General features: G+C 37.5%; 1 protein-coding gene across 9 annotated transcripts in view; it reads left to right on the top strand.

The window, feature by feature from the left end:
• Positions 1-22,172, top strand: part of Nhe3 (Na[+]/H[+] hydrogen exchanger 3) — a 219,157-nt gene that overhangs the window by 166,589 nt on the left and 30,396 nt on the right. For 6 of the 9 annotated variants that reach the window (XR_014441004.1, XM_083115380.1, XM_083115379.1 and 3 more), the window contains 2 exons: positions 14,944-15,018; positions 21,807-21,995. Coding sequence is in view for 8 of the 9 variants with exons in the window: in XM_083115380.1 (XP_082971506.1) it covers positions 14,944-15,018; positions 21,807-21,995 (264 nt within the window). In the remaining variant the exon portion in view is untranslated. The remainder of the gene's footprint in view (positions 1-14,943; positions 15,019-21,806; positions 21,996-22,172) is intronic. The other 3 variants (XM_083115382.1, XM_083115381.1, XM_083115378.1) reach the window with 1 other exon arrangement.

The raw sequence follows: 22,172 nt of genomic DNA, 5'->3' as shown, positions 1-22,172 counted from the left end.
CCCCTCAAATGTCAAGATGAGGACAAATTGAAGTAAGGATCTGACCCCTGTGTCCCCCTCCGATTCCCATGAAATTTGACAGGTGTATAGAGAATCCCTATGCCCCCTGTTTCTTCCTATGCCATATTTACGTGGTTTCGAGGTCAGATCCCCACTTCAATTTCTCCTCATCTTGACATTTGAGGGGGGGCCTCTATACATCTGCCAAGTTTCATGGAAATCGGAGGGGGAGACTTAGACCTCCCTAGTAAGTGTATTAATTAATTACAAATCGCGCACGCGCGCACACACACTATATATATATGTTTGTATGTATATTATATTATTATGTATATTAGCAGGTAACCATATGTTATAAGCACATTCTTACTTTCCAAAGAAGCGCATGTGGTATGGCAAAACGGATCCGGATCCGGATCCGAAAGTTTTGGATCCGGATCCGAAAGTTCTGGATCCGGATCCGAAAGTTCTCGATCCGGATCCGAAAGTACCGGATCCGGATCCGGATCTGAAAATTCCGAATCCGCGGATCAGGATCCGAAAGTTCTGGATCCGGATCCGGATCTGAAAATTCCGGATCCGCAGATCCGGATCTGAAAACTCCGGATCCGAAAAATTTTAGGATCCGGATCCTAAGGATCCGGAACCAACCGGATCCGGATTTCGGATCCGCCAGGATCCGGATCTGGCCATCCCTAATTATTTCCGTATCGTGATATGGGGGATATATCGTCTCCCTCTCTACAATATATATCGCAAAAATTAGTTAATATCGCCTGGACGTAGACGATATATCGCCGATCAGTACTTGAATCAGTTGAAATGTCGGTTCTGCCAACCGAAGGCTTCGTGTTTTGATGACGTTACTTTGGTCTCAATATGTGTTCCTTACACCCCTAGCACGCGTGGTTTTACCGCAGAGAGCAATGTAATAAAAACGGACTCTTTTGAACGTTCGTACCGCCGAAAGGACCCACCGAAGAATAAAATGACACTTGCATTAAAATAAAAAAATCATTATGACCTGCCTGCTTTACCCACTGGATCATTCACTGTGCCTGCACTTCCTTCTTCCTCCTCAATGATATATGTGGCACCGTTCTTTCCCTTCAACATGTTTACAGTTAATCGGATATCATGAGTAAGCAGTTGCAGTGGAAGGAATCTTCCAAAGCGAAAAAAAAAACATATTTGTTTCCCCGCCATAATGAATTCACAGTTGCCTTCTCCTTAGATATAACACTGACATAGTGTTGATTGAGTTGGTGTTTTAAGTCCACTTTATGCATAGTAAAGCAAATTTGGACTGGACCTACAGTTTAAAGTAGGATCCGAACCACTATGTGCCTCCACCGGGTATCGAACCCAGCACCCCTTGAATACAAGGCGACGACGCTACCACTGCGCCATCGGGGAGGCCTGAGGCATAAGAAAAAGAAACGAAACATTGCTTTCTTCCAGTAAGCATTAATTTACGTAGTTTTATCTAACTTGTAGCTTCCTTGACTGAAATATTGATTTTACCTATGTGTTATGTCGCCCTTCCTTCCTTCGAAAATTTTTAAGCCCCCCCCCCTGTACTTTTTGAGGACATCATACACTTCCTCAACATAAGATAACAACATTGTGAGGACGCTAATCACTTGTGCACCAGAAGTAATAAGCCTTGTGAGAACATCATACACATCTTCAACAGAATATAGTAACCTTGTGGGGACACTACTCACTTGTGCACCAGAAGTAATAAACCTTGTGGGGACATCATACACTTCTTCAACAGAATATGGTAACATTGTGGGGACACTACTCACTTTGCATCAGAAGTAATAAACCTTGTGGGGACATCATACACTTCTTCATCAGAAGATAGTAACCTTGTGGGGACACTACTCACTTTGCATCAGAAGTAATAAACCTTGTGGGGACATCATACACTTCTTCATCAGAAGATAGTAACCTTGTGGGGACACTACTCACTTTGCATCAGAAGTAATAAGCCTTGTGAGGACATCATACACTTCTTCAACAGAAGATAGTAACCTTGTGGGGACACTACTCACTTTGCATCAGAAGTAATAAACCTTGTGAGGACATCATACACTTCTTCAACAGAATATGGTAACATTGTGGGGACACTACTCACTTTGCATCAGAAGTAATAAACCTTGTGGGGACATCATACACTTCTTCAACAGAATATGGTAACCTTGTGGGGACACTACTCACTTTGCATCAGAAGTAATAAACCTTGAGAGGACATCAAACACTTCTTCAACAGAAGATATCATCCTTGTGGGGACACTACTCGCTTTGGATCGGCAGTAATATACCTTGTGAGCACATAATACACTTCAACAACAAAAAGGTAAGCTTGTGGAGCGAAAAGTTTCTTAAACGTATATCGAATTTCTATCGCGAATGGAAGCCATGACTTCCTTATTTCAAAGCATCCGAGCACATAAAGTAAATTGATTGAATTTGTGAGATGTAAATAATGCATAAAAGAATAATATATTATCATAAATTAGAAATGTACATAAATCAATAATAACAATAACAGTTACTGTTAGTATTTTCATGGCGTGTAAAGTTACATTTTAGCTTCCTTGAAAAATATATTGACTTTGCCCATGATACACCCCTCCCGCTTCCGCTTGGAAAATTTCTACCCTTGAGCGCACTATATATTTCTTCAATGGAAGATAACAACGTTGTAGGGACACTACTCGATTTTCCATCAGAAGTTATATCCCTTGTAAAAGCACTTTTTAAATTATTAATTAATTTAATTTAGTAATACTGTTGAGCCTTGTTTCATGCCTTGGTCAGCATTGTAATGTTTAATTGAATTTAGATACAAATTAACATTTAACTTAAAGCAAAGCATGATTCGAAATGTATATAAATTAAACACAAATAGTTTGTGAGAACAATCAACGATACTTTGCATATATCACATTTTGCATCGTATCTTTCTGGCTTTTTGGGTTAATCGTGACGATTAGATAAAATTGATGAAGGGACACTGGAAAAAAATAATCGAACTCGGAACTTTATTGAATCAATTTCAAGTCCTATATCCCTCTGCAAGATTTCAACATCATATCACATGGTGGTGGTATTATTATTATTATTATTATTATCATCATCATCAGCAGCAGCATCATTATTATTTGTAATACGCGTGCTCTGTAGCTTTTTACTTTTTGTCTTGATGTTAAAACACAGAAGTTTGCATTTCTACCCAAAATAGCACAACACTCGTTAGTATAATTATTTTGCTAACTTTATTTGCCAGTCATTTAATTACATCCACCGTCAGATGTCTCCTATTTCATGTAACATCTGTTTCTCTTTTCCAGTGATTTATTCTCTGCAGGACAAGTATTTACGATTTTGTTTATGAAAAATATCATAAACGACAAAAACTGCAAAAATTGACAGAGACTAAAAGTATTTCCTCTCTTTTATTGTCAAGTACCAACAGGGTAGCATTTTCAAACTTATTTACACATCGGTCCCCACAGCGTCTGTACAGAATCAATCGTGTGTATGGAGTGTATGTGCACATTTTCATGAATCTAATGGACCTTGTGGGGACCCGAGGCCACCTGATTTCACAGGCCTTGTGGGTACTGGTGTCCCCACAAGGATAGGAAACGTTTTTCTTGTATAATTTGCTCACAATGTAGGTTACTTTTAATTTTCGGGAGTTTATAGTTTTACTGTGTTATTTGTCACATAATTTCAACAAACACATCAGACTACGACTGTGATTTCCCCCGGTCCCCACAGTGTATGTGCACTATCAGAGTCCCCACAAGGTAGCATATGCACGTATGTGTGTGTGTGTGTGTGTGTGTGTGTGTGTGTGTGTGTGTGTGTGTGTGTGTGTGTGTGTGTGTGTGTGTGTGTGTGTGTGTGTGTGTGCAGGTTTCCCAACCCCCTCTTCTTCTCTTCACATGCATACAGCATGAATATCTTCATCTCCTCCTCCTTTAACATTTCCTTGTATAATTCATTCTCATCGCCCACCCCTACGGGGTAGATGTTCCTTCTCTCTCTCTCTCTCTCTCTCTCTCTCTCTCTCTCTCTCTCTCTCTCTCTCTCTCTCTCTCTCTCTCTCTCTCTCTCTCTCCTCTCTCTCCCTCTCTCTCCCTCTCTCTCTCTCTCTCCCTTTCTCTCACTCTCTCTCCCTTTCTCTCACTCTCTCACCCTCCCCCTCTCTCACCCTCCCCCTCTCTCACCCTCCCCCTCTCTCACCCTCCCCCTCTCTCACCCTCCCCCTCTCTCTCCCTCCCCCTCTCTCCCTCCCCCTCTCTCACCCTCCCCCTCTCTCACCCTCCCCCTCTCTCTCCCTCTCTCTCTCCCTCTCTCTCTCTCCCTCTCTCTCTCCCTCTCACTCACTCCCTCTCTCCCTCTCACTCACTCTCTCACTCACTCCCTCTCTCTCTCTCTCTCTCCACTCACTTCGTTGTCGAGGCACTTGTCCTAGCAGGACATCAGTTTTTGTATACCTTCATTGTAGAATTATGCTATTTATTATGCAAACCATATGGTTACAACTTCTTCGTCATCACGACACTGCCGATCGGCAAGGAAGGATTTCCGGTGCAGCAACACATGAAGCAGGGAAATTGATATAGTAGGTAATTCTCTCTTCTCCATGCACCACAGAAGATCTGGTGCTCATTATTCTTATTTCTGCATCCTTCATCGAAGAGTTGCACCCATCTCAGTACAATTGAATCACTCAAGACATGTTCCCCATACACCTCACAAAGTTGGCGATAGGTTTCAGCTGATTTCATGTTCCTTAAACACCCACCCAGAAAATGCTGTTCAAATGTCTGCAAATGTCATCCGTGCCTTGCCAAAGAATCACTCATACACACCATCGTGGCAATATTCGAAGATGGAACTTACTTTCTGGATTAACTTGTACTTTGTGGCACACATATTGTTGGGAATGTTCACACGTTTTTTATGTTCAACAGGTTTGGCACAAAATATTTATTGTGTTCCATGAATCAGCTGTTTTAAGGTGTTGATAATATTGTAATCACATTACCATTGTTTTGTTACAGTCACTGCAAAAGATATCAGCATTCATTTTTTTTTGTCAAAGGTTTACTTTTTATGATACTCCAAACATGTATTTAGTTTTCAAAACTGCCTAATACCACCACCTTTCTTTCTTTCGGTTATTGTAAATCACTTTTGTGCCTCTTGAGTTAATTGCAATGATGAGAACAAATAGTGAAATGATAAGTGGATTCTGGGACAAACATATTGATACAGCCATGTTTTACCAGACTTCAGGCCTAAGAGTCACCGCACTTTGAAGACTCCAAAAGTTGTGCTATCACCTGGAAGGATATAACTGATGATTCTAATCAAAAATTTACAAATTATTTAGCTACACTTCATTCGCAATCATTATTCTAGTGATTTCATATGAAATTGCAAATGCCCCTTCAATAACATGCATGATTCAGCAACCTCTTTATTTACTATAGTGCATCCAATACCTTGTGACGCCGAGAGATCGGGAGAAGTGTGGCAGGTGGCGCTAGCGGAGATGCTGACATTTTCGATCAGTAACGTCCCGCTTATTTTTATGGATTAATATTGCAAAACGAGCACTAACCTATGTTATAAGAGTTGTTCAAACTGATATCCACCTACATTCACACATTCCTGGCATCTTTTGATGACATTTTGATACACACACAAAAGTTGTTCTTCCAAGTTCTGCCCTTATATTGTCGTTTTTGCTTACGGTTTCTAAAATTTAATGATCCAGTTTCTCGTAATGTAAGGACAGGACATCTGTCTCTCTACCTGGAGGTGGCCTACTCACGTCTCGACACGAATCTGTGTCACATAAGTGTCATACATAAAAATTATTTGTTCTAACGTGAACTTTGTGGCTGGCATTTCAATCACCTCACTTACACACAACACACACACACTGCAATTACACAAAGAAGTAGGGTGGCAAGTAACCAAAAACCACACTCTTTCACACACTACAAAATTAACACGCTCTTGGTTCAAGGCCTGTTCCTCACTCCATTCACATCTCTGTCCAGGGCACCTGTAGTTGCAAAGGAAAGAACAACTGAAACTCTGACCTTTCAGATTGCAAACAATGCTCACGAAAAGCATTGACTTTTAACGGTTTAGTCTGCAACGTAATCTTGATACAGTGTTCGAAACATCCAAACGATTCAGAGTGAAGTGAAATGCTTTCGAGGGTAAACTAAGCGGGATGGTCGAAAATGTTGACATTTCCGCTAGCGCCACCTGCCACACTTCTCCCGATCTCTCGGCCTTACAAGGGATTGGCTGCACGGTATAAGCGAGTATGTAAATTTTCAAATTTAGACACTAACGTTACAATTCATAAAATAACAACAAAATGGCAAACTTTTACATTTAATAGTCTATAACTATATTGAATAGGTAGTACAAGGCGCATTCAAGTTCTAAGGTCTATTCTTTTTCTTCTTTCATAAACAACTACACAACAGAGATGAAACTTCATTCACTTCTCAACATAGACTCCCTCTAGACGTACACACTTTATGCAATGTTGATGCCATGATTGCATTGCTGCTGCGAACGCTTCTTTAGGGGCCTGCTTGCCCCACTGGAAAATTGTCGATGCAATAGCAATACAAGAGGAAAATGTGCGGCTCCGGAGAAAGTCCTTTAGCGTTGGGAAAAGCCAAAAATCATTAGGTGCAAGGTCAGGGGAGTATGGACGGAGCATGTGATTCACTTCAAATTTGTTTTCCGTGAAGAGCGGCTGAACAATGGCCGCCCAATGAGGAGGTGCGTTGTCCTGATGAAAGAACACAGCTTCACCCATTTCCGGCCGTTTCTTTCGCAATGCTGGAAGCAACTGGGTCCTCAAATCAGTTTCATAGTTTGTACCCATCATTGTGGTACCCTTAGGATTGCAATGCGTGAGCATAATGCCTTCGCTGTCCAAAAGTATCCCTTTTCTCAGCAATGGAGTAACTGGCATCTGGTTCGTGGGCGAGGCTCCTTCGGTTTGTTTTCATACGACGTTCGACATTCCTTTAACTATCGGACCCACGAACGCACATTGCTCACGTCCATGACACCACCACAGCATGTCTCAGTCAATTTAAGATGAATATTGATGGGTGTTACTCCACGCAGGTGAAGAAAATGGATAATAACATGCTGTTCTTTCGATGTAAGTGATGTCATTTCCAGTATCAAAAACATGTCTGTCGTTAGATAGCGCCACTAGCTTCCTATGGGCCGTTTCGTGCTGTCATCTGGCCTCATCAACCTTCAAGAATGGCTGCTTCTTCTCAAACAACTCCCACGTCTATAACTGCTTCTAGTAATGAAGAAAACAATTGGAGACCTTAGAATTTGAATGCACCTCGTATCTACAATTTTACTGATATCAGTATGGTTATATCAGCTGATAAGAATAGAGTACCAAAGAATCTATTCCATTTCTACAAATAATCATAAACAATACTGCATGAACTACAAATAATTCTATTGCAAGAAATGTTACTAATAATTCTTCCCTTCTCAACCTCAGTTATTTTTCTTGTACTACTTAATCAGTATTTCTGTTCTTCTATCTAACTATTGCTACTGTTGTTTGTATTGTTCTTCTCTTTGTTGATATATTTTTGCAGTGATTGTTACGTAACAATTTCTAATGTGGTCAACAAATGAACACCTCGCATTGCACCACTGCTGATGTTTGGTCTTTTTTTTTGTCTCTGCTTGCTTTTTTTTGTATCTGTGCTCTAGTGTTGCTGTCGCTTTTCAAAACAAAAAGAAATATAGATCATTATTGTAAAGTGTGTGGTGTGAAATTTCGGAGTGGATGATTGTGAACACTATTGTAAACAATAAGCTTGATGATAATGGCTATTATGATAGTACAGTAATAAAGACAGTCAATGTTTACTGGACCACTGTTCGTATGTAACCATAATCCTCCTTACCCATGGCAGGATTAGGGTCAATCCTCGGAAACGTAACAGTCGTCGTTCCTGAGTATGGCCCCTCAGTTAAATAAAATGGTCCATGGTATATCCTTAGCATCGGCTTCATCAATGCTCCCATGGCATTAGGTTGAAAATCATAGTTCATCTACAGTGTTATAACAGAAAGAAATTCTTCATTTAGACTGAATTCTATGAATTATTCTCTTTTCTGACATTAGATCTCATTGTATTCCTAACTCTTGAGAAAGATGTAAAGGATTGGCCATGGAAACATTCGGTTTTTTCGTTAGTTGTGCATTTACATGTAGAACGGGAGGTATTAAAAACATGGAATAAAAATGTAATTTGTGGAGATTAGTTCAGCATGAATCATTGGAGTGTGCAACGGCATGTGTCAGTGGAACAGAACATCATAAAAACATATTGTCATACAGCATTAAAGCATCTTTTGTGCACAGTACAGGTGTGAGAATGCACCATCTGATAAGTCTATTTGAAAGTGGGTTCAGCATGTTTCATCTATGGCAGTAGTTGTGGACCCAACTAGGTTTGCAAGAAGTTGAAGGCCAGTTTCCAGGTATCTTATTTCGAGATTTGGTAATGTTGCATTAAAGGCCATATCTCCAAATTTAACAGTCTTGCACTTTTCTATGGGGATATTGAAAGAAAATTGGGCTTCATAATCAATCTGATTGATGAATGAGAGTAGAATGTCCATAATGTCATTACTGACATTCCAGCTGGCATGTGTCATCAGATGCATTAGAGCATTCTCTGTGAGCATCTCCCCAACGGTTGTCAGTTGACAGATGTTCACTTCCTTGCAATTCATTTAGGATAAACCGTTTTCGTATTCTCTAATTTCCTAAAACCTGTAATTTTCTTAATATGTTCAAAATTTTATTTACATTCCGTAATATTTATATGTAGTACATTGAAAATTTGAGCAGATTAACATTAGACCCTAGAAGAAAGTTCCTGCTAATAAATGTTCTTTGGAACTTTTCGTTATTATTTTTCAAGTAGAACTTGGTTCACTCTAAATTCCTTGATTTTATCAAATAACTTTTCCAGAATAATTAATACTGTTCGATTACAATGGGAAGAAGAAAGTAAAAATCATGCAAAGCATGCTCAATTTTTATTCCACATCTTCAAATTATCATTCTCGTCTGAATTTCTTTTGATTTCAATAGTTTATTTATTTCACATTGAAATTATCATGAAAATTCCAGGGTGACATTGAATTTTTTAAGGTTTTCCTTTATATTATTTTTTTTTAATATTTATCCTGGTGTTTGACGAGACATAAAATATATTCATTTCAACATGTGTTTTTTTCTGGTTTGTGCAGATGAAGTACTTTTTTTTAAAACACTTTGAAGTGCCATCACACATACACTCAGTAGAATTATAAAATTTATTTTATACTTTCATTTATTTTATAAATACCAGTGAAAAATCATTGTAAATGATGACATCTGTTTATTGAGTGAATTTCATCTCAGCAGTGGCAAGGATTGGGTTCAAAACAGGGGGAGCAAGGTGCAAAAACTGGGGGGGGGGGAATACAGTATATTTTCCTTTGTAGATAAGGTTTAGCATAGTGCGGGGGCAAAAGTGGCGAAAAGTGTGGGGGGGGGACATGCCTCCCCCACTCGCCCCTCCATAATCCCCGCCACTGAATCTCAGTATTTGTAAATAATTATAATCAGGAATAAAGTGATCTTATTTTAATTACGATTGAAAAAAATACTTTTCATGAACTTTGAACATAACAGCAGATGTATGGAATGTGTATAATAGGAAATTAAAAAGTAAACTTTTATTTTTTAAAACCAAACTTGTTTGCACAGTAAACTACTGATTTAGGATGTAATCCTACATTTTGACTATACCTTCATGCAGATTCCAAAGTAAAATCAACTTACAAATTGTATTGAATTACTTGCTTCAAATAATGAGGAAAATCAATTCATTGAGCTTGAGGAACTCTGTTGAAAGGTTGAAACCCTTTTTTATGTGATTAACTATAGATGTGTCAAGTATTGTTATTCTTGCTTTTATGTGTATATAATTCACATTCAGAATGCATGTTAATGTTAAACGTTAGATAATGTTTATGCATTTTGATTATGAATAGTTAGGATCTTTATATATGAGCTTGCATTGTATCTGATTGTATTAGCACTCCGGCAGTTTGTTTCTTTATACAGCATATTTGCAGAAGATACAATTCTATTTCCATGTGTGTCAATATACGCTGTATAAAAAACACCTTATTACTAACTTTGGTGACCCTGTACTAGCCGGTACCAGTTTGAACCGATATTCATATCACTGGTGATAGTCTTACCAATTCCAATAGATACCAATGTTTAAGAATTGTAACAAAAGTTATTCAAAATATTTATGAACATTTGCAGGCGAGTATTATTTCACCTCAATTACAAGCATCAATTTCCCAGAATTTTGCTTCAAAATATTCAAGAATTGCATCAGAATATGAAAATACCTCTTACATAATCACAATACTAGTGTAAAATTAATAGAAACTTCAAATTTTACAAAATTTTGATGATAATTAGTGCAAAAGTGTTGAAAGTCATTTTTTGTGGACCCCGTGAAAGACCAAAATGATGGCAAAGTATCAGAAGGTATCGGTAAATAAAATCCATCTGATACCACTTGTATCGGCAGATACTGTTACATCAGTATTGGTATCGGCTTGGACCTAGTATATACTTCGTTGTTCCACATTATATAAATTGGGAGAAGATGGACGTGATTTCCATATATTTTAGATCAGTTTTGTTTTCAAATCAGTTTGTTAGTATTTGCTAGGGATGTGCCGAAGCCGATTACAGATGTATGAAAATCGGCAGAAATTGACATATCGGCAAAAATCCGATATTTAAACCGGTACAGATAATACTACAGTTTACCTTCTAATAAGTTTTATATTTTAATTTTGTAAGATGTATTGAAAATTTGGTTATGATTCTTCATCATTTGTACAGTTTTTGTAATAAAATTACTCCAAACTCTCATTCAGAGGATCAACCTACCTCAAAATCATAAATAAAACAGTACATTGCTGAACCAACTAGCAAATTTATTTTCGTCATGCTCAAAATAACATCCCATTTCTGTTGAATAATCTTATGTATCTGAATCGGTTAAATACCGGCATCGGTATCTGTTCCAAAAATTATCGGTAAATTTTCAGCTTTGTTACATCCCTAGTATTTTGCTGAATTTGTTTCTAGAACTAAAAAAGGTGGAAAATTCCAATAGTTATTACAAGGTCTTGTTTTATTCAAGTAGCTTTTGAATATCAATATCGAGTTGATATATCAAGTGTCAAAGATATCGGCATCATAAATATCGATGTCAACTGTGTTACTAAATATTTTTTAATCTGATGTTTGAGTTGTAATTTTAAGCAGGAAACCAGAGAATCGTGTTGCTTGCTGTTAAGCGAAACATGGGTCTCGAAACGGAATGAAGTGGAGTGGTTTGCTTTGCTTCTCAACCATAGAATACATATAAAGTCATATGCCTTTAACTTTTCATGGTTAAGGGCATATTCTTGTATTGACATCCCAGGTTTGGTTCCTCCAAGAGACATATATTCAAGCTCATCGGTAGTTTTAGCGATATTTACTACCCCACACACATTAGGCTAAATGGCGTAAGTCGTGTTATTTCTTTTTTTAATTATTAATATTGCTGTTGTGTATGAACAAGGCAAGTCAACTGTCTTGATCTGTACATTGGAAGTATTTCTGAATTGGTAGGTATATATCATTTCAGTTATAACACCATTAAGCCTTGTTTCCATGATTATGAAAAACTAAATATGCTGACCAAGGCAGTAATTTATTTGATTAAAAACAAGGTCTTCATCAGACTCTGTATCAAGTACAAAAGTAACAAGATACAGGTGGCAGGTGGCTTTCACTTGCCAACTGTACTTTCACCTAAAAGGCTAAACATAATTACTTTCATATAGAATGTGTAGAATGTGGTTGGACTTTTTATCTCACGCTCTTTTTCCTTCATTTTTCTCCCTTCTCCTCTCCTCTTTCTCTCTTGTCCTTTCCACTTTTTCGAACACCTTCTACCATTCTTTGTTTATCTTCAGTCCCCCATTCCAGTTCATTGTGTCTTCTTCACCTTTCTTCTCTATTTCCTTGGCCTCCTTCCATTTTCTCACTAGCATTCTCTTCTCCCTTCCTATCTGCTTAGCCTCATCCCACTCTATGTCATGTCCTGTTTCTCTCGTGTGTTTAAATATCGCATTTCTCTCTCTCTTAAGTCGTACATCATCCCTATGTTGTTTCAACCTGTCTTTCAGCCTTTTTTTCGTTTCTCCTATGTACACACTCTGACATTCTTTACATTTCACTTCATAGATAATCCCTTCCTCTTCCTCTTCTCTGTTCTCCTTTTTCTTGCTTACATTCTTTGCTATTCCTAAGATGCTTCTCCCTCCCTTCCTGTAAGTTTTAATTCCTAATTACTAATTACTATTTCTAATAGTCTGGAGGGAGTAATGGTTGTGTGTATATATAATGCCCTTTTTGTGTATCTTGTTACTTTTGTACTTGATACAGAGTCTGATGAAGACTTTGCTAGAAGATTGAAACGTTACGTTTAGTTTATGTTTTTAATAAAATAAATTACTGCCTTGGTCAGCATATTTAGTTTTTCATAATCATTTCAGTATGCATTGATCCAAAACACCAGTCTCCCCATGTGTACAATACTTATTATTACGGCTCTGATTTCTAGAGCCTAGTAACTTGAGAAATATGCACACACTTATGCATATAATCTAAAAACTGAAATTATAACCAAAAAAATATTGCAAGGTATGCCTATTATTAAGCATTTTTACAAAATCGTTATTTTTTTTTTTTTTTACAGTATAATGTCCTTTGTAACATATTGACTCTTATTTGGGCAAAAAAAGGAAAAGCATTCACTCTTATGCCTTGTTTCCGTATAATCTTCCTTTACAAGGAAGATAACAGAATTTACCAGAAGTCATCACAGTGTGGCACAAAAAGTGTGGTACTTTAGTATTATAAGGGCTACCTCATTTCAGGCCGTCTGTTTTCTGAGTAAGCAAAAGAAACACTTTATTTTAATGCTAAGAGAACCAAACCTGACCTGCCTAACCTAACGACGAAAACATATATTGAACAAAGTCCCATAAGGGTTTCTGTTGCTTTCCCAGATAACACAGCCTGAAATGAGGTAGTCCATATAATACTAAAGTACAAAAAGTGCTTGGTGGTAAAGAAAAATCGAAGTGCATATCGTTTTTATTTAATTGTACGATATTTCTAAGAATAAGGCAAACAAAGTTTCTTTGCATTACTGCACAAATATTTTTTAATAAAATTACCTGGTGAAATGTTAAAAAGGACATCCTAGATATGACCAAAATTGTTTGTAAAGCTAGAATATGCTTCCACATGACTAATAAAACAATTGTCATCCTGTTCACGAAAAAACTAGAAACATGTTGAAATCTACTAGCGCATGGCACAACATGCCAGGCTAAAAAACATGTCCTGTCATTAATATCATAGCCCTATTATAAATCGTTGCACCAATTCCTAAACCACGAATATGCAAATTTTGACTTTTCACCTAGTGCTGTTTCTGACTACTTTTTGTTGATAGATTGCTATGCTAACTTGTATTACCTAACCTCGTAGTCATAAGTAGGTGCATATTTTACCCATGACAACATTTATTCATGGTAAAACTTTTTTTTCCTGAGATATCCCTGCTGGAAATTGCTACTGTTAAAATAGACAAAATCTACTGTTATCAATTATACTCTATTGTGTTTGTCTGAAATCTACCGAAACTCAATGGTTTCCTACTGAACACCTTCAGTAGGTCTAATGTACATGTACAGTAGGAAAACTAAAAATGAAATATTCTCTTCAGTGTTACATGTAATATTGTATTAAAGGAGCTCAAATGAAAATGGAACAGGGGCCACAGAATGAAATCAACAAGGTTTATTTCAAACGTAAGTTACACAAGCACTTGTCCCACTGTTTCACCAAGCAGTGAATACCCTGCTCGTAGAACTCCTTTGGCTGAGATATGACTTCATTGTCCAAGTGGAAGTGCCGACCCTTCAATGCCTTTTTCAACAGACCAAAGATATGGAAGTTGCATGGTGATAGATCAGGGCTGTATGGTGGGTGTTCCAACACTGTCCACCCAAACGTTGGCAACGTGAACTTTGTAACAGTTGACGTATGTGGCCGTGCATTGTCATGCAGCAAAACCACTCCAGAGGACAACAGGCCGGGCCGTTTGGCCTAGATTGCTGCTCGGACGATACTGCTGCCCGACCGCCTATGCATATCACGTGCTCACGCGTGACTATCTAGGGTGAGTCCATTATGCAGTAGGGGTTTCCTTCCTTACCTCCCGCTCTACCTCTACACAGAGTTGTTGCCACATACATACATAAATATAACCCAATATATCCATGGTTCCGTTTTCATTTGATCCACCCTCATATGTAGTGTCTAGCTCAACATGTTGTCTGTAAATATAACTTTTCATTTCTCCTGATTAACAATTTGTTTTTATGTCTGTTTGAAAAATCTAAACACTGTAGATGTTTCAAAACACCTATTGATATACTGAATACAGTTCAGTAAAGAAACTACAAGTCAAAATAACTTCTTCAGTATTATATTTAATATGTATGTAGTGTGCGTAGATGTTTCAAAAGGGATTGAATATTGAAATCTTTTCATCTGAGAAATAAGATTTAATTAGCTCATTCGTGGTATTGACATTGGTGCGATGAAATGTGGTTTTTGTTCACTACGAAACTTGTCAGTGTGTTATTCCACCGTGTAAGGTCTGAGAGAGATTTTTCTTGCAGGCAGGGGCATCAAGAGATCAGATTTGCACAGATGCAGAAACTGGAAGTCTCGGTCAAGACAAACCTTTCCAAGGGGTGAGACTTCCCTTACTCAATCAATAATGTTTTGCTTTTTTCTACTCAGCGCCTTAGATTTTCTTTAATAGTTCTTTAGTTTGTGATAGTTCTTCAGGGCGAAAGCTGCTGTTCTGTCTGTGATAGTTGTGAGTTGTTTTGAGGCAGAGATTCATTTCAGCTTTTCTTTTTCAGTGGCTTATTTATTTTCATAAGAATGAGAATTGTGCTGTTTTTAGATCGTGACAAGATAATCAGTGTCCATAGTATAGTGACTAAATGTAACTTAACAGCGATAATACTCTAAAACTCATTGATGCAACAGCCCTCTAAGGATCATGGCCTGACTGACTTGTTTTAAAGTTTGGTGATACGTAATCAGCGCATCAAGGCCCATTGTTCCTATTTTCTGGCTTTCGAGACCAGAGCCTGCTATATCTTCTTTTCAAGTAGCTCCCCAGTCATCCTCACGACTCCGGCTCAATATGAAAATTTTGTGGGCTCCCACCAGGAATTGAACCTGTGACCGCTCACACCAAAAGCAAGAGCGAATAGTTTTGCCTTGTTAGAAAACTGGGTAAAATGGGAAATTTCTTCATTCAGTGGAAAATTTGCAGTTCTGTAACCATATACCATAAAAGAATAAAAAATGCACCATATGTCATCAATATTTCAACTGTGCTTGATTGTTTCCAAATATTCAGATCTAGTTCATGTAAATATATGGTTGCAATGGAAAAAGTAGGTAAGGTTACCGTTTCAACTATTTTTACCCTCCAGGATTCCAGTCAGGTATTTGTGCTAACTCCCTCTGGGATATACACATATACCAATAAATTATGTAATATTAAAATAGACTTTGGGAACATAATGTGGCTCGGATAATGTTTAAGAGATTTATGTTTATATTGATATGTGTGTTTTAAAGTGTATCATGAGTAATGGATAAGTCCCAGACATTGAGAACATTAATTGTTTTGCTACATATGAGGCGTGATATCTTACATTAAAAAATTTCATGGAAATCAAAAATCACAAATGTGCAATTCCTTGAATGAGAGATAAGCATTTACCAGCCAAGATTTCAGCATCATTTGTAACCCCAAAGTTCCAGTGTTGTCACTAGGGGAGGATAAGGGCTAAGTTGAAACTTCATGAAAACAAGTTGTTTTTTTTTTGTTTGTTTTTCTAATTACTAAAGTATTTGTGCTTGATTTTAGCAAAACTTTATAGCCTGACTTCTTATTCTCATCAGTCTCCAACATATAAAATTTTATTCAGGGAAGTGCATATGTGACATAATAGATTGAGGAGACTTCTTCCAATTTTTACATCATTTCGAATTTTGGGCAGAAATCAGCCTTTGCATCTTGTGATTAATGGTAATTCTAATCAACTCTTTAGGCAAGCACGTTTGTATCCATATAGGTAATTGCTTGCTGCCTTTGGTAGTATTTTAATTATACAATATTTTCATAATTGTTTTACTATAAACATACAGGGTGGCACACAAAATTATCCCCCATTTTGTTCTTGGAAGAAGACTATATTATAAAGAAGCTTTCAATGAGACATATATGACAAAAGAGGTTACACTTTGGGATAATATACTATTACAATACATGCTCAGTAAGACCACCATTGTTATTGGTAACCTCAGTCAAGTGAACACCAATGTTATCAATTAACCTATGGCACATGAGTTCCGTAATTTCACTGCAAGCTTGGCCAACTTTTCATGAAGCACTCGTGGATTCTCAGTTTTCCAAAAGCATCCAATTTGTTTGTTAACCACACCATCCAAATGCAAGTGTGCCTCATCAGAAAACCAAACGTTATTCAGTATTGCATTGTTATCATCAGCCCAATAAACGAAAGCCATTCTCTGCTGTTTGTGTTCATTTTTGAGTCTTTACACCATGGTAATCTTGTGTGGATACCACATGGAAATCACTTGTGAGAATCTGTTGAACAGAGCAACTTGATATACCTAGTTGTATTTTGCACCCAATTTGCCGGGACTCCTCTGCATAGCGACTTGAACAGCTTCAGTATTCTCAGGTGAATGCACAGGTTTGGGACGATCATGCTTAGATTCCAATATTGTTCCTTCCATTTGAAACTTTTTATTCAGTTTGTGGGTCATTTTTCTACTGAGTATGGGAATGTGCATGAAAATGCCTCTTGAGTCACAACAATGCTCTTTGTTTCAGCAAAAAATAGCACAGTTCTTGAACGCTGTTCCGTTGTAAGTCTTCCTTTGGCCGTTATGTTGTCTACTCTAGCTCCCGAGAAGCAGCATCATGAATTACACTTCACATTTCATCACGTGACTTTTCCAACTGCTGTTGACACACACGACGTGATTCCTCATCTCAGTCACTCTGTATATGTAAATTGTAACATATCACTGAAATTTAATATAATTTAATTTTGTTATGAAACAAGCACATTCAAGGAAAATAGCATCAACATGGAACATTGAAAGTCATGTCATATTTCCTATGCTTTGTCCCAAGTAAACAGGCCCAATAGTACTAAAATTTATTGGTTACCTACTGCAGTATTGAAAAATACTTACTATTATAACAATTATGGGTGATTGATGAATGCAGCTAATCATGACCATAAAAATATAAGATATTTTTAATTGAATGTTGTCATATTTTTTATTGAATGTCACCACACATACAATAAAATTGACAAAATCAAACTTTAGTTGTTAGTTACATCTTGATCCTTCCACTAATTAGTTTTGACATTATTCATATTTTAAACAAGGCACATTTTTGTATAGAGCACATGCAACCTTTTCATGAGATATTGCAAATACTTAAAACAAACAATAATAAGTGGTGTTGAATATTTACTTGCATATATTGTCTTAAAATTAGAACCCAAGTGTTACATAAGTTATGGGTGCAATGAATTTTATTTTATGTTAGCGTTATGTGGCTTTGTGTATGTTTATATGTTTGTGCATTGTTTTCTTATTAAACTGAAGGTAAAAGCTTTGCCTTAAACACATCTCAATTTTCATGCATCATATTACCGTGTGTTATGCACTTTATTGCATGTTTTTGTTATGTTTTTATGTGTGTGCACATTATTGTGTAACAATATATTCAGTTATGCAGGCTGGTACATGTTGTATCTACTGATGTCAGTTGGCAACACTGTTCCTGGCATGCATGCTCAGGAATCTCCCATACTTAGGTAGCTGCAAAGCTTGCAATCAGTCTACCATGGACAGTTCTATTCAAGAGAGACAGTGAGCACTGCACAGAGAAGCATTAAGATGTCAGAAGATACAGTTGTTCAACCATACACTGCCATGGGTTGATGGCAGTTACCGGACCATTACAGTGGCTGCTATATCTTCTGCTGGAACCTGTTTGGATGAACGCCTCCACTGTGATGATTCGTGTCTGAACTGGCCAACGTTCCATTGTTGACTGATTTCAATTTTTTTGCGTTTGCATAAACATGCAGACTTCTGCACATGCTCTCTTGCATTTGTACAGGGCTGCCAACTGACAGATGGGCTGCTCAATTATATTTTTCAGCGGACTGCCTAAAGATCTTATAATGCAGGAAAATGTGGCTTTATTAGACTGTGTGAGTTAAAGTCCACTTCATGTCAGATTGGCTAATCAGGAATAAACCTACAGTTTAAAATGGGACCTGAATCACTGCACAAGGTGCCTCCTGGGACCCCAGGACCCCTTCATTGATGATGTGATGAAATTCAAGAAGGGACATTAACAAAGAACATCCATGACCGGGCTGGGATTTGAACCTAAAACCCCTGGCATAGTATGCTATGCTAACCACTCCGCCATAGAGGTAGTAATGTTTCGCACCATAGTAACATGATAAGCTGCACAAGCTTGAATTCAATTGGCAAGGTCCTCAAATGACATACCACAAGTGCTGCTTGTCACTTTGATGTGAAGTATCTCTAAATTGTATGCAAATTATGTTAACATTTTTATGGAGATAGTAGCTCTAAAGGGGGACAAGGGGAATGTTTTAACAATTAAGTACAAATTGTTTATCCTGAAACGATAAAAAAATTTACAAGTTAATTTCCCCAAACTCTTTTATCATTATCAAATCTGCTGTTTAGAAGTAGATCTATTGTTAAATAATATATTACACGCTTTTCTGAAATAGTTATTTTTTTATTCTGTACAATGTTTTTCTTCTGTATAGATCTAAGCAAAAATGCAGGCTCAATCAGGACCCAAGCCTTAGTCTTTGGCATACCATGCCATTGCTACACCATCTGAGCTAAGAGACCGGCCCTTATTTTAGCGTGATTTTTCACTTCCACTATTTTACCTGTGTCAAATTGACGTCAATGTTACCAGAAGAACTCTTGTTTAGCACATCATTTTCTTCATTTATAACCATTTGATCCATTTGGCAACTATCAGCATTTGCCAGTGTTATTGCTATTGAGGAATTTAACATTCTTAGTCAGGGAACAGATTTATATGTAGTAAAAATGTGTTTTTTTTTCACCAAAATATGGAGTTACATATGGACTTAAAATTGTAAAAGTGTACATTTTTAATAATGTAAGACATTATACAAGCTACATAAAATACTGTCTGGGCATTATAAGTATTACCATGACTGTGTTGAAGAAATAACAGGAGCGAATCCAGTACGTGTGCCACAAAATCATTGCTTCTGGTGCTGTGTCGGGTGGGCAAATAGTACCAAGGGTAGGGTTAGCAATGGGCTGCTAAACTTGGAGCTCTCTTCAACATTTCAACATTGCAAAAATAACATTTGTAACAACCAGGAGCTGATGCTTGATCCCTTATTCTTTATTGTTGACAACAATTGTAAATAAACAGGAATTTCAAGTGTTTTACAATTGCAAAAGAAAACGGTTGGGAAGTGTAAAATTTTAAAAAAAATATACAGGGTGTCCGAATTGAAATGCCCTAATTTCAAATACTTATATTAAACATAATATACAGGCAAGAACAGTGTGGTAGATGGTATATGATAGCTTAACTGTGGAAATTTTACATAGGTAAAGATAGTAGGGATTCGTTTATTTTGTATCGTTCCATTGGGTGAAAAGTGAAAATGACAACCAAAGCTGAAAAAGCACAAACTGTGTAGTGGTACGCAGAATTGGGATCCATTATTGAAGTTCAACGATGGTTTCGTGAGATCCTCCTGATGGCAAGAGAACAAGGCATGGAAAGCAGCATTTCTAGAGACAGGATCTGTCGCTAAGAGGCAAGGTGGTGGCCGATCACAAACATCAGAAGAAAACGATTTGCACGAAGTCCCAAGAAATCCCGTTAGTACGGCGTCACGTGAGATTGCTCTCCCAAAATCCACAGTCCACGATGTGCTTCACAAGAGTCTTAAGCTTTATGTATCCCAATTCTGCATACCACTACAGTTTGCGCTTTTTCAGCATTGGTTGTCATTTTCACTTTTCACCCCTTGGAACGATACAAAATAAACGAATCCTTACTGTTCAGTACTTATTTAAAATTTCCACTGCTAAGCTACCATATACCACCTACCACACTGTTCTTGCCTGTATATTATGTTTAATATAAGTATTTGAAATTAGGGTGTTTCAATTCGAACACCCAGTATTGTTCGGATGCCAGAAAACTTGTAATTAATGCAATTGGAGGGTATATAAAAGGTCGTAAACTTTCGTTTGTTTAACTTTGCTTCAGACTTTGTCAGTTATTCACAAGAAAATCACCCAACTCTTTCGGACAAACGGGGACATGGAGTATATGTTGAGAAATGTTCTGAAATACGGAATAATATATAAAAATATGTAAAATATGAGCGTAATATAGGTACAAATATGGAAAATAAAACCTGAATTCAGCTTCATATAAATGTACAGGGAATGGACAAAAATATGGAAACACCAGGACATCGGAACGGGTGATATTGACGCAATTTTTCCACTTGAAATCGGACGCGGTGCGACATTGTTTTGTTTTGCACCAATGAGATAGTAAGTACCCTGTCGGACTGGTAGGAGTCGACAGTTGCGCTGTAGATAGCATGCAGTGTAGTTGATACTGAATCATGTCCGAGCTGACAGCGTTTCAAGTAGGGCAAATTGTTGGTGCCCGCATTGCAGGCGCCTCTGTTACCAAAGTAGCCATGTTATTTGGCGTATCGAGAGGGACTGTATCCAAGATCATGATGACATAATAGTGTGTCCGGAAAGACATCATCAGATAAACACCTGCGTGGACGAAAATGTACACTGAATGACAGAGACAGAAGAACACCCCTGTTTTTGCATAATTAATGGTGCAAGATCCCATTATCCACCATCCAGGACTTGTATTTGTCCATTCCTCGGAGACTGCAGGCCATTTTGGGAGCTAAAGATGGTCCTGCACCTTGTTAGCTACAGCATTCTAACTTTTCTTCGCAGGTGTTTCCATATTTTTGTCCATCCCCTGTATTTACATGTAAATATGTTCCCTGGTCATAAGTAATTTATGGCTGGTAAGTACTATTGATTACCTAGTAGGGCTGAGCCCATACTACTTTGAATAGATAATCGAGCATGCATTTTTTGCTTAAACTTCTACGTAGTACATCATTTGCGTGTGCCAGACTTTAAGGTCATGCTTTTCATGTATTATGAAAGATTTTTTGTAGTAAACGTTTTTCAGTTTTATTTTTAGTACTTTTATTTTGTGTTTTCGTGCTTTCATATAACATAAAGAAATACACATTTTTTATTGCATTAGTTTCAAAGAAAGAATATTTCTTAATCTCTGTTCCTTCTCCAGGATCTAAATGATGCATCCCGAGATCCAAAGGCACACGATAAAGCTTGGCTGGCTCGCATCTGGGGAGACTTTGATGTGAAGTACATGAAACCATTCCTCACCCATGCACGACCGACTTTGTTAGAAACCCTGCCTGTGTGTTGCAATCCGGTAGCGAGGTTACTCACAACTACAGAGCAGATGACACAAGTAAGTGCTTTGACAATTTTTGGTTTATGTAACCTAAGTCTGACTTCTATGTAAGTGTTGGATGTTAGTCTCATATACAAGGTGATTCAGAATTCCTATTACACACTTCTAGAAGTTGTAGAGGGGACGTAGTAGATCAAGTTTTCATAAGGAACCAATGTCCGGAAACGTACCGTT

The sequence above is a fragment of the Lepisma saccharinum genome, chromosome 30 (assembly GCF_977018435.1).
Source record: "Lepisma saccharinum chromosome 30, izLepSacc3.1, whole genome shotgun sequence".
NCBI classification, from domain to species: domain Eukaryota; kingdom Metazoa; phylum Arthropoda; class Insecta; order Zygentoma; family Lepismatidae; genus Lepisma; species Lepisma saccharinum.
The sequence above is the reverse complement of the archived record's forward strand: the minus strand, read 5'-3'. Positions and strand labels throughout refer to the sequence as shown.